Genomic DNA, 12,683 nt, shown 5'->3' with positions numbered 1-12,683 from the left:
TTGTGAAAGCCTGTGACAGTCACCCTCAGGCAGCCTTGCTAAGCATTTAGAGTGCATTTTGTGACCTTGTGATGTGTGGAAGACTCATAGAAAATGTGTTTGGGTCCTGCCTGCCTAAAATATACCTGTGTCTTTAGGGCTGGCTATTGGCTTGTGAAAGTCACAGTAGGGAAATTACATGCAGAAATGCAACCTTGGCTGATTATCTCATTAAGAATAAAAACTTAAAATCATGAAGTAATAAATTCTAGCCTTACAGCAATAAAACATTTGCAAAGTAAACAACATATGAAGTACGAATATCACTGGCTGATTTGGACATAATTTATACTTATAATTAACTTCTGGCTGGCAGTACAACCATATAAAATGAGACAAAATTCAACACATTCAAGGCAACATCATTGTGCACCCTAAAATTAAGAATTATAAAGATAGTTATCCTCAGAATAATTATATCAAAGTTTCACTGGCACTTTGGATAAGTCTGTGATAACACTTCAGCTTAATATAGTGACCAATTTAAACTAAACATTTCTTTAATATATTGTTGTGCAATATGGATTTAATAGTAGTTTAGATCTGTAACCTTGGTGGTTTTCATTCGTCTGTAACATTTCATTGTCATTTGTCTAAACTATGTAAGCAGTAAGATTGTAGGACTTTGAACAGTATACCAAGGACAAGTCTGTTAGGAAAAAAACCAGAAGTCTCTATATTAACAGCTTCTTTGAAATGTGCTGTAATTTCTAAACATTCCTCAGGAATGCAATTATTTTTCACTGTCATGAATTTCAATACAACTACTTGCAAATACTGTATGAGAGCAAAAGCATTCAAGAACCTCAAGAGTATTTGCAGAAATAAACTGGGAAGAGGCCTTTGATTGCAAAATTCAGCCCGTGGAATAGATTGCCTAGACAGTGGGGAGTATCTACTCCTGGTAGTCTTTAAGAGCAGGTAAAAGAGGATCCATCCAGGACACATGGAGTTGGAGCTGACCCTGCCTTTTAACAGGGATCTCAACTGCTCTTATGCTCCAGGATTGTCCTTCCACAGTCCCTTGTTTCACTGCACTCCTTCCTTGTCCTGACCCCTTATCTGTATTTAGCTTTCAGCTCATTCTTAAAAGGCATTAGCCACCCTTACACTCCAGAAACCACACAGATTGACATCATGAACTATTTTGCACGTGAATTATTTTCTTTCAATTGCCTCTTCCTTGTATTTCAGGGAGCATACCCCCCCTGTGTGCGTGCATGGACATGTGTTAATTCTAAGCACAAGGAGGTCCCACTCCTGATTAGCCTTGAAATTACCCCAAAAATAAATGTTGGGTGACACATGTTGCTTAATAAAATTGTATGGGTACATCTCACAATGTCATCTCACAGCTATGACGCAGTGGGCAATAGCTGAGACTGTACAGTAAACAGAGGTGACACATTTTTTTCTAAAATAAAAGCATGAGTAAATATCTAATAGCAACACAAACTTACATTATGTCATCAGTTCTGAAGAGGAAATTACTCCATAGATTAATGAGGAATTCTACATGGAAGTCAAAAGTATGATGTAGTCTTATAGCATTAATCAAGAGTTAAATATGATCTGACCTACTTCAAACAGCCCAGCCTTTAACAGAGGGAAGATTAAAAAAAGACAGAGTATGAGAGTCCATATTTATCTCTGATGTAACACCAAAAAAGCCAACAGGATTCCTTGAAGTTCTGAGTGCCTCAGAGCACCACATGGCAAGTGCCACAGGTCATCCTGTAATCTGCAAGGTATGATGGATTGAAAAAGCAATGACATTTTCCGTTCCTATTTAGGAAACATTGTACTAAGAAATAGGATATCACAGGACTGTATCTCAGAAAAATGTTTCTTACCGTGCAACAATGGATGTACCAATTCACTAAACAATTTTACAAGTTTGAATATGAACTCACTCTAGAAAGTCCTCTGGAATTAACAAGTCATAAGGTTTCCTAGAAAAACTGGTTTTTTCTGTATTGTACACAGTAAACATAATTATGCTGTATATAACTCTATCGAAAAAGCAGTGAGAAATTAAATAGGTTATATTTTATTTTCTCAAAACCCTGAAACTTGGAGATCATTCATGTATCTGATCAAGTCAGACTTACTATACTGATCCCCAGACATAGTGATTCCCTCTTCCTTGGTGCTGACACCAAACACGATAGCGTTCCCAGGCCCCCCTGAAGGGACGTTCTAAAGAGAGAGACATTAATAGATAATGACTGGGAAGAGAGCACATAAATACCTTTTAAAAAATTAACAAACCTCGATTTCCTTGGACACATGAGCAATAAGGAAAAAACCACCCAGTATCTTTTTAGGAAACACCTCTAAAAATTTCTCAGTCATAACTTGCTTCTGGCTTCACACTCCATGACAAGGGCCACTATTTTCTTGTGATGATGAAGAGTGTCCACTCTGGCCAAAATTCCTAGCCACTGACAGCCCTTCACATTTAGCATTTTTAGTGACTCTCGTCGGGATCTCTAACCCAAATGCTGCATTTCCAAAAGAACAAGACCCTTGCCAACAAACTGGAAATTCAGCAGTCCCAGGGAGGGGACACTAAAGGAGCTGTTACTTTCCCACTATTTCTAGAACAGGTTTGTGTCACACTGTTTACATCATGCATCATTCATCTGCTGTGATGAAATGTAACCCTGCGTTTTAAAAAAAGACTTCTGCAACCGTGAGGATACTCTATCTTTGTGAGAAGCATGTCACATATTTTCCACAGGCATCAACTGCTCCTGCTTCTATTTAAATCTGTGTGGTCCTCTTCAGAGGGCATTATTCACCTCAGGAAGCCCATTCAGAAGGGGCTGAGCAGGAGGGGAGAAGCCAGGATGGCAGCAGACAGCAGCATGGCTCCCGAAGAAAAGCCGAGCGCTGCTCCTGTGAGAAGGGCTGTCCACAAGATCCGGATGGCCAGCCAGGTCTTCAGCTTGGCACGAGGCTGGCAGCAGTGGGCATCTGACCACCATGTAAAGCAAGAGCAAGAGCCCTCTGGATGGGTCCCCACTGCAGAAAGCTCATCAGCTCAGCCTGTGCCAGAAGGTTCCTTCGAAAAATGGCAAATTCCATCCGTCAAGAGGGACCAAGAAAAAGACGATGAAAAATCCTCAGCAAAGGATTCGGTGACAATAAGAGATGCTGAAAAAAATGCAAGGGAATCAGATGAAGACCTCAAAATGTTCAGCATTAAAAGCAAAGAGGTGACCAAAACAGTTGTCAGCAAAGCCTATGAACGAGGAGGCGATGTCAGCCTCCTCAGTGAAAGATACGAGAACAACAACAGCAGCTCAGAGATGACCAAACTCAAAGAAGAATCAAGTGCTATTGACAAAATTCTTAGCAACAAATTACCTTCAAGCATAAGGAGGAAGTGTTCAAATGTGGTATCAGAGCTGACCAAGGGCTGGGAGAAGATGGAAGATGAGGACAAGGATGGGGCCAAGGGAGAGCTGCTGCTGAAGTGCCGTGATGACAGCCTGGATGCCCAGGACAGCGGCTATGGGGAAGCAGAGGACAAGCTCGAGCAGGAAGACAGTGACCAGGAGGTGACAGCAGTGAGGATTAAACGGCCTGTCCCATCTCTGTAAGTAAAACATCTTCATTACATCAACACAAATGGCAGAGGGGCACAGCTTTCCATCGGGAAAATGGGGGGGGGGGGGGGGGGGGGCACTTTTTAGTAAGTGGTCAAAGATAAACTATTATTCTTGATTTAGAAAAAATTAATCAATATTCAGGAGACCTTTCACTTATCCCTCCATACTTAAGTAGTTACTCAACAACATTGGACTATGTACCTAATACAAAAAGTTAGGAAGTTATATTTGGGACATGTTAATTATACTTAACTTTCACAGTGGATTTACCAGTTCATCAAAATAGCTACCTATTTCTTAATACTTCAGTCCATATTTCAGAATCACAACTTTTACCTCATTGAGAGCCTTTAGCTACTCATTTATTTGAGCAAATGTTGCCTAAATCAATATATTTGACAAATAGCATTTCCAAGTACTTATTCATTATTTTGCTTAGTATAAATTGGAAATATTCTCAGGAGCAATTTGAAGAGAATGTCCCAAATTAATGCTGCGGGAATTACTTCCACATATTTCTTACCAAAAATTGAGTTCACTGCTTCTCTCTGGAAGCTTTCCATGAATTTGGAATTCATCAATTCAAAGAAAGGAAAATTCCACAGTATCTTGGACCACAAGTTCATACCATATCCCAATCACATTTTCAGAAATTAAAAACTGGGTCAGAAACCAACAACGAAAAACTGATGAAAATGCCAAAACAGACTTTGTGATCCCTGTGCAGACAGGCAGGCAGGCTGTGTCATGGCCACTATTTTGGTTTTACACCTCACTACTGATGAGCATTATCGTGACCATTAGACTGTGACTAACACAGTTATGGATTTCAACCATGCAGTACCTTTAAGCACAGCTATCTGAACACACACCCCCAGAGCTATTTTAACTATTCAAATGGAATTAGAATGATGCTTTGCAGTACAGCTGAGCAGTCAGCTCCTGTAAGAAGAAAATGGTTAACAGCCCAAGTGAAAAAAGCTCCCCAGTAACCTGGGGCTTGAAAGTTTTTGGTACCTGCTTTTGGCAAGGTCTGTGTGCACCATCCTTTAATGACCTCAAACCAAAGATTCCAAATATACAGTGGAAAAAAATACATTTGCAGCACTTATCTGTAAACAACTTCAATTAAAACAAATTTTCTCAGTTTCAAATGTTATGGTAGAAACAGACCAACTATCTAGCTTCTGTTAAACTTTTCTTATATTTTCCTCGTATGTCTAATTTTAGTGCTGCTACCATGAAAAAAGATTGATTTGCCATATTTACTGTGGTCCAAATTATTGAAATAACACCCTCTATGTTACTTACAGCTCTTTCTTCCACTGAAATCAAACACAGAACTAAATTTCTGCACTTATGGTGCTGCTATCAGGACTGAACTTTTTTAACTATTCATTTTTTAAAATTTATTTTACAGCCTAAGAATATACTATTTCAGCCTGCTACCTTTATGAACCTTTCAATGTGGTTTAAGCTTCTTCAAAAAGGCCATAAGTAGACAGTTGTTAAACCATACCTCCTGTTTTCCTCTCCATGTTCCTGGAAAAAAGCATCAATACAAGTATTTTGTTTTCCTCACATCAGCACCTTCATTATTTCCAGCTTCACTGCATACTGGAATAAGGTTGCTTCCTTAGTAGAAGGCCTGTTGATTTCAACTGGCATAAGAAACTCTTCTGAACTCTTCTGTTCATGCATAGAAGCAAAAAAGATGCAACAGAAGGGATATGAAACTCAAAACATTAAAATGGGTTTCATATCTTTCCCCTACAGACAGAAACAGGGCAAATATGCAACATGGACATTATTTGCCTAGAAGGTCAGAATGCATTTAAGATGGTCATTCTGGTTAACAGGTTAACTTACTTGATTGTTGCATGTAAAGCACTTCTTAGAGTGGGTAGAAGTTCAAAACCTTCACTTTGGGTGCACAATCCTTTGTGTAGGTGTAGTAGAAAAATGAAAAAATGCTTCTATTTCACAATTCATGTTTTAAACCTGTCATTAAGCCAAACAATGGCAAAAATAGCACTTCATCAACTAGAAATGGTTAAATTACAAGCTGCATTAAAAAAGGCAGGTTTTGTCAAGCCCACATGATGCATGATAAAAGCAAAAAGATAGATAAGATGGGTTTCTCAACCACTGAGAAGATTATTTGGATGAGGAATGCAATGAAAATCTGCTAGAAAGGAAAATTAGTTTCAATAGAAAAAGGAGGGAATACATTCTAGACCATTAAACAAAGTCTGCACAGCCTCCTGCTGTCTCAGTCCCCCTCTTCTCTCCACTCAACCTGGGGAACTGAACATCTAGGACTTTCTCAGTGGTCATAGTCCCTGGAGAGAAGGGGAAGCAGGTGGCTGTGGCTGAGGAATAAACCCTCCATGATGATATCTACTCAAACTCCACTGAGACTGATGGCATCATTTCTTCAAGGCAATTTTGATTCACTTAGGATTTTTTTTCCCCTGCCTTAACTGATGGCTTCCACATGGAGAGCTAGTGAAGCAATCTTAGCTTCAGCTGGAGTTCAGACTGTGCTGGCAAAGGGTTTCTGTGACTTTTGAGATAGCCACAGGCTTCAGGAGACAAATTGCTTTGCATAGCCAAACCCTGTGCCCACAGTTCTCTGACAATGAAGGCACAATTCAGGTGAAGGGACAAAGGATAACAGCACTCCCTTTCTCTGTATGACAACAGCTTGTATAGAGCAGCATTTGGTTTATTGTTGGGAAACCAAATTTTCTAGATTTACCCTACTAGTATATTTTAATGCTTTCCTGCCAACACCTACCTGTTAGTCATTTACACAAAATTACAGGTACAGACATGCTGCCGACTCTCAGGATGCTCTGTAGTCACACCACAGAAGAAGGGTGCGCTTGGCAACTCAGTGTGCTAGATTCTTCTGATGGTTTTTCACCAAATTGATAGGGAAGAGCATTTTGGAGCTTTTTAAACACAGTTCCTCAATACAGCTAAGCCAATCTTAGGGCAACTCCACAGCTAATGTAGTGTAGCTCTCCTAGTTCTTTTTCTATCCCTGGCACTTGGTGTTGGCAATTCTTACCCTAGCATAGCCCTGTCCAATACTGGCATCTTTCTGGTGCACCAATCTGAACTAGGACATCTCCATGACTCCTATTCTCTATTTCAACCAGCTTAGTAGAAAACAAAGGAATGTCCAAACAGCAGGGGAACAGATTTTTCTGCAACTTTGCAGCCCTGTGTGCTGCTTGCTAAGTGCATTTTGATTTTCTGGTGTTAATATTCAGCTGACATTACTGGGGAGGTTGCAGAGCAGCCTTTTGGGGAGTAAAAATATCAGAAAACAAATTACTTTGGCACAGTCACAGCACAGCATAGTCCCAACAGAGTTCAGTACATACACATTGACAGAACGTGGACAGCACAATGACAGCACAATGAGCTGTAGATAGCTCAGACTATCTACAGCTCCCCCACAACATGTGAAATTGGCCACAAGAGGATAGTGTGTCTGCTTGGAGTCAACCAGAATTATCACACTAAGTAAAAAAGAAAAAAAAAAATCTCTGAAGGTCTTTTCTTATCCTTTGTCCTTGACACCCATAGGAATGTGAATTTTGAACTCTGAATATTTGTTCAGAACCAGACTCCAGATACAGAAGCATAGACAGAGCTACGGCACTCAATTAGGTTTTTTTTGTTGCTATAATCATTGACATCTATTACAGAGAACAGATTTTTCTAGGCACTACCCTCTAGTTCTCAGCTAGGTCATACACCTATAGCAATCAGCATCTCTAACCTCAGGGGAGGCACACTTCTCGCTTGGCCAAGCAGGCAAGAATGAGGAACTGCGTGACTGACCAAAGGTACAGAAAGTGCAGGCGACCAGCAACGTACTGTTTTGTTCCCTTATAGAATTAAGTCATTCTGGGACAAAGTTTGTGAAACCAGGCTCAAATCCGGGCTGGAAGGTTGTAGTGTAGACAGGATAAAACTGTGGTCATGGAACTTGCCTTTGTGTGCAAACTGAATATGGGTGAACAGCCCCCAGAGAACTAATTTAGTAGTGGTGAACTCATGCCACCTGGTGGATTCCAGCTGGCCCCTAAACCACAGAACCCAGTCACAGCAGAGACCAATGAACAGCAGAACTGCATCAGGAAAGGAGGAGATGCAAAGCTCAGGTGTGTTTCTGTGTCTTTCAGCGCCAGCCGGCTGAGCGAGGAGGCGCGGAGCAAGGCGCGCAGGAAATGCAGCGCCGTGCACAGCCTCAAGGACAGGTGGCAGGAATGGGCCGACCAGCACATCGCAACGCAGAAGCTGAACCCCTTCAGCGAGGAGTTTGACCACGAGCTGGCCATGTCCACACGCCTGCACAAAGGAGATGAAGGGTACGGCCGCCCAAAGGAAGGAACCAAAACTGCCGAGAGAGCCAAGCGAGCTGAGGCCCACATCCACCGGGAGATCAGGGACATGTGCTTCATCATCGAGTCGATGGCCAAGCCACGGCCCGACGGCAAGATCCAAGTCACTTTTGGGGAACTCTTCGACAGATACGTTCGTATTTCAGACAAGGTTGTTGGGATTCTGATGAGAGCCAGGAAACATGGGCTGGTGGACTTTGAAGGAGAAATGTTATGGCAAGGAAGAGATGATAATGTCATCATTACTTTATTAAAATAAGTTAGGCTATAACCAGAACAACTTTTGGAAAACTTTTCTCCTCTTCTCCCTTGCCATTAGCATTTGCACACTTTGAACATAAGATTCCCCTGTTCACCATGCAGAAAATTGTACTTTTTAAAATATGTATTTTATAATTAGTGCATGAAAACCCAAACACTCAAATGGACTTTGTTTTGTACCAGAACTGCTTTCAGAACAATTAAGTTCATTACTACATAAAAAATAAGGAGAAAAACCTATATGGAACATAAGCAGCTGATGATAAAAGCCCAATATAAATAGCTACAGGAATATGAAACAGGCCAGATCAGAAGCTGAATGACAAAATAAACTCAGACAAAGGTTTTGATCTGAAAAATGCTCTTGTGCATGCACTTTCTAATTAATTGATTTAAATACAAGTAAAATTACCTTATTTTAATACAGAATCAAAGATACATTTGTTTTCTTTACAAGCACAATCTGTAACTATTACTGCAGTATTCTCTTGTTGATACAACTGTTGACACAGCTTTCTCTTACATATCACATAAAAAAATCTTTTTATAAATGGGGTTTTATATATTTATTGTATTTATAGAACTAATTTTTTAGATTGTTTAATATTTAAACTTATGGAGGTTGGAATGTAATGAATAAAAACGTTTTGATTAGATAGTTACCAAAAAATACCTTCTATGTAATGTTGTGCAATGTCTTACCTGATTATCTATGCCGATACTGTTCTTATAAATACAGGGAAAAATAATATGTAACATATAAAAACTAGCTAGGTACATGTACTTTTATATACAGCAAAAAAGTGACTAACATCATCAACTTCCATTGAAATGTACTTCTGTGAAAAAACAGAGAAACAGCATCCATAACTTTGAGGAAAATGTTGTTCCACATTACACAGAAATACTGGCCCAATTTTACAGTATTTGCCATTCCAATGTCACTAAATAATGTATTTCAGTCCAGGCAATGCTAGAGAAGACTAAGTGCTAATGAACTAATATTTTTAGGACTTAAAATTGTATTATTCACAAATCTGAGATCTCTGTAAGGTCTCTGCTACTAGCTGGATTAGAGAGATCAGTTTGTCTACCACTGTAAAAATAGCTATCCTGGTAAAATGTGTGTGCTTCACAGGAAAAGCATTTGTTTCAGAGCAGATGCCTGGGCAAATAGTGAAAAAGAAGTGGTTTTTCCCCCCTTAATATTATTTCAAACTGAAAGAACAAATATCTTCTTACAGAAGTAGAGGTGTCTTAACATCTTGTCTCTGATAAAACGAATATTGCTGTCTTATTATGAATACAGGTACTCCAGGTTGAAGCTTTGCTGTATAAATAAACCAAATATTTTATAACTTACTGATACAAGAACTGACTACTACATCTATTCTAAATCTATGCAAATCATTAATACTTAGGCATAATTATATGACTCTACAGAGGAAAAATTGTAAGATGGAATCAATGGAGCTTATTTAATATTTTCTTGAGATCTCTTAAGACTACTCAAGCTGACCTACAAAACAGACGTCTTAGTGCAATACTCACATAAAATAATTTTTACCTGCATATTCTTACCTTATTCTTTACATCTTTACACAATGACCCTTTATAGCTGTCTAAATTGTCTTGATAAAATTTTGTTGTCAAAGGAATACATGAACTCCTTAATTATTACTTGGGTTATTCTCCCACATACTAGGGATCAAACACGTGTGCATATTCAGTGAAGTGTCACTAAGTTGCTTCAAAACATAAGCACACATAAATTCTTCTTTTCATAGGCTGTTAAAATATTTCCTTTGAAGCTTTCTCTGTCCAAAGCACCAGAAAAAGATTTGAGAGTACATGGCAACAGACCTTATACAAAACACCTGTACAAAAAATACACACTTAAGGCATGTAAGTGCTAAGTGAATTAAGCTCACAGATTGGTAGCTCAGTGCAGGTAACTTAAGCCTCCTATTCAGTCATCCCTATGCAAAATAAACCAAACCCCCACCTTTCTCCTATTCTTCCCCTCAAACTATTTTATTTACAATCAGATGAGAAAACCACGTGACATAACTAGTATTTTTGCTCATACTATCCTCCACTACTTACCTTTGAGTAGGCAGTATCATGCAAAGTAGGCAGTAGAATGCAAAATTTCTGAAAATAATTTATCATTTTTGTCAAAAAGAAATATTAAATAATTGATATAAGCAATGGTGTTTGGAAGCATTTTGTGTAGGTTATATGCTTCATAGCATTTTTTTACATTAGGCTGTGTGACAAATTCATCCATGGTTTGGGAGATAATAAATCTGACCTCACTAAAAAACAAACTAGAAGTACTCCCTGAATTACTCACCCTAACTCTCCTACTATACTGTGTTACATTCCTGTGAAACCAGCACAACCTCTGCCAAATTTAAATATTCTAAGCAGAGATTATAAAAGTCAAAACCTGCTTGATTAAAGCACTCTGTAAATTTTTATTTAAGACCTGCTTTCCTAATTTTGACTTGCTTTGAAAATACATCTCTTAATGTTTGATGAGCAACTCTCAGCTACTCTCATGGTATCTTGTAGTTGCACATTCTTTTCTTAAATACTGTATTCATTCCCAAAATGTTTTACTTGAAACAGAGCTCCTGCACCCTCCTGTCTGAAGCTAGTGCTGGTTTTGCACATCCTTGGTAGTGAAAAAAATTTTATCTTCTTCTGTAGCAACTTAGATACATTTTTCATATTCTAATACAAAGTTTAAGTGACAGCATGAAACTTGCATCAGAAGAAATAAATTTAACTTTTACACATTTGCATTTTCCCAAGTCTTACCACAGTGGCTTGAAGCAATTGGAAGGTTCACTGGACATGTATTCTACCCAGTAGAAATCAGCTCCCTCCTCCACAGCAGTAATTCCTTCTTTACAAATGTTTCTGTACAAGTAAGGTTCAGTAGCAAGCTCATTTTTAAAACAGGGGAAGGCTACTGAAATAAAATGAGCTGTAGTGAAGAGCATACTATTCATGGTGATAAGTTCAATCATCACTCATCACAGGACAGATAGTGGCAGGCCCTTCTCCCACAGCCATTTCTGCTGCTATGCACACACTGCACTGCCCCAACATCTCAACTAAAGCCACTGCTGACACCTCAGGGCATGAAGCAGTTTAGCATTCAACAGCACGTGTACTATTAGCAGTGTAATTATCACAAGAGAAAACAAACTAAGATTACACTGCTTGTAAGGGAAGCAGGACAGCAGAAAGCAGAGCTGGCATTGGCACTTCTGCAGTGAGACAGCCAGCAGGACTGGCTTGCACATACTGCACCAAGTGTACACCATTCCCTCAGCTGGACAATTCCTCTCCCTGCTCCAGAAGCACAGTGTAGCTCTCTATCATTGCAGTAGCACATACTCTTTAAGAGGAGAAAGAGAAGTTTTGCTCCCTTAATTGAGCTCTAAATGGCAATGACAACAGTAAAATACCCTGATGACATCTGCTCTTTTATGAAGGGAGAACATATTAGTGAGATTTGAGATTCAAATGCCGAATGAAGAATACAAGATTATTTTTTATTTGAACTTGAAGGAATAGTCAATGTTCTTACTTATCTTCCAAGAGCAAATTTTATACAGACATTCTAATTCCCGTACAAAAAAATAACTAATATAAACAGGTGAGCAGGAAGATGCAAGCACAACCCCTATGCCATAAATTATGACCTCTCTGCAGATCACACAAAAGCAGTAACTAACACAGATAGGATTTAGAGCCAAAAGGTGTTAATTTAAGAATCCCATGTTTGGATCCCAGGTACCCAAATAAAACATCAAGTTACTCAGTGAATCCATCTAAGTACTGGATGCTGAGAAATACTCTTATGGCAGCCAACTCCAGGTAACAGGTCTCATAAGCCTTCAGGGAATGTCAAACTTTCAATGCTTTACAATCACAGAAATAAACCTTTCCAGGAAAGCTGGAAAGGAATTCTACTGTAAAAAAAGGATAATGAACTGAAGGCAGAAGGGACATCAAGACTGTGCTTTTATGTGTGTCATACAGAAATTAACTACACCTCTGATAATAAAATTCATGGTGTTGCCTAAATAGACATGCACTACTTTCTGTAGATCCCTTACACAGTCTGTTGCTTCACCAAGCATTGCCACAGTCACTTCTGCTTCTGTATCTTAACTAATTTAGTATTTTACAAGCATGATTGCTAATCTATTGCTTACTAAACACTAGTAAGCATTAATTTTCACTTTTTTGCTTCCTATTTTCTTTTCCAAGACTGGTCCAATACTAGGCAACATTTAGCTACTGAAGATTTTTGTGTGCTTTCATT

The 12,683-nt window shown here is 39.0% G+C and overlaps 1 protein-coding gene across 1 annotated transcript; it reads left to right on the top strand.

The window, feature by feature from the left end:
* The first annotated feature begins 2,853 nt into the window (after window positions 1-2,853).
* ABRA (actin binding Rho activating protein) lies at window positions 2,854-10,545 on the top strand. The gene is made up of 2 exons (XM_059865331.1): window positions 2,854-3,643; window positions 7,859-10,545. Exons 1-2 carry the CDS (start codon window positions 2,892-2,894, stop codon window positions 8,334-8,336), a joined length of 1,230 nt encoding a protein of 409 aa, XP_059721314.1. The 5' UTR covers window positions 2,854-2,891; the 3' UTR covers window positions 8,337-10,545.
* The last annotated feature ends 2,138 nt before the right edge of the window (window positions 10,546-12,683 follow it).

Source organism: Haemorhous mexicanus, chromosome 1 (genome assembly GCF_027477595.1).
Source record: "Haemorhous mexicanus isolate bHaeMex1 chromosome 1, bHaeMex1.pri, whole genome shotgun sequence".
Lineage (NCBI taxonomy): Eukaryota > Metazoa > Chordata > Aves > Passeriformes > Fringillidae > Haemorhous > Haemorhous mexicanus.
The sequence above is the reverse complement of the archived record's forward strand: the minus strand, read 5'-3'. Positions and strand labels throughout refer to the sequence as shown.

Bases quoted from the DNA above. Each gene is read 5' to 3' on its own strand.
- ABRA (XM_059865331.1), top strand. From the start codon at position 2,892: ATGGCAGCAGACAGCAGCATGGCTCCCGAAGAAAAGCCGAGCGCTGCT. The intron at 3,644-7,858 runs GTAAGTAAAACA...TGTGTCTTTCAG, and splicing joins AAACGGCCTGTCCCATCTCT to CGCCAGCCGGCTGAGCGAGG.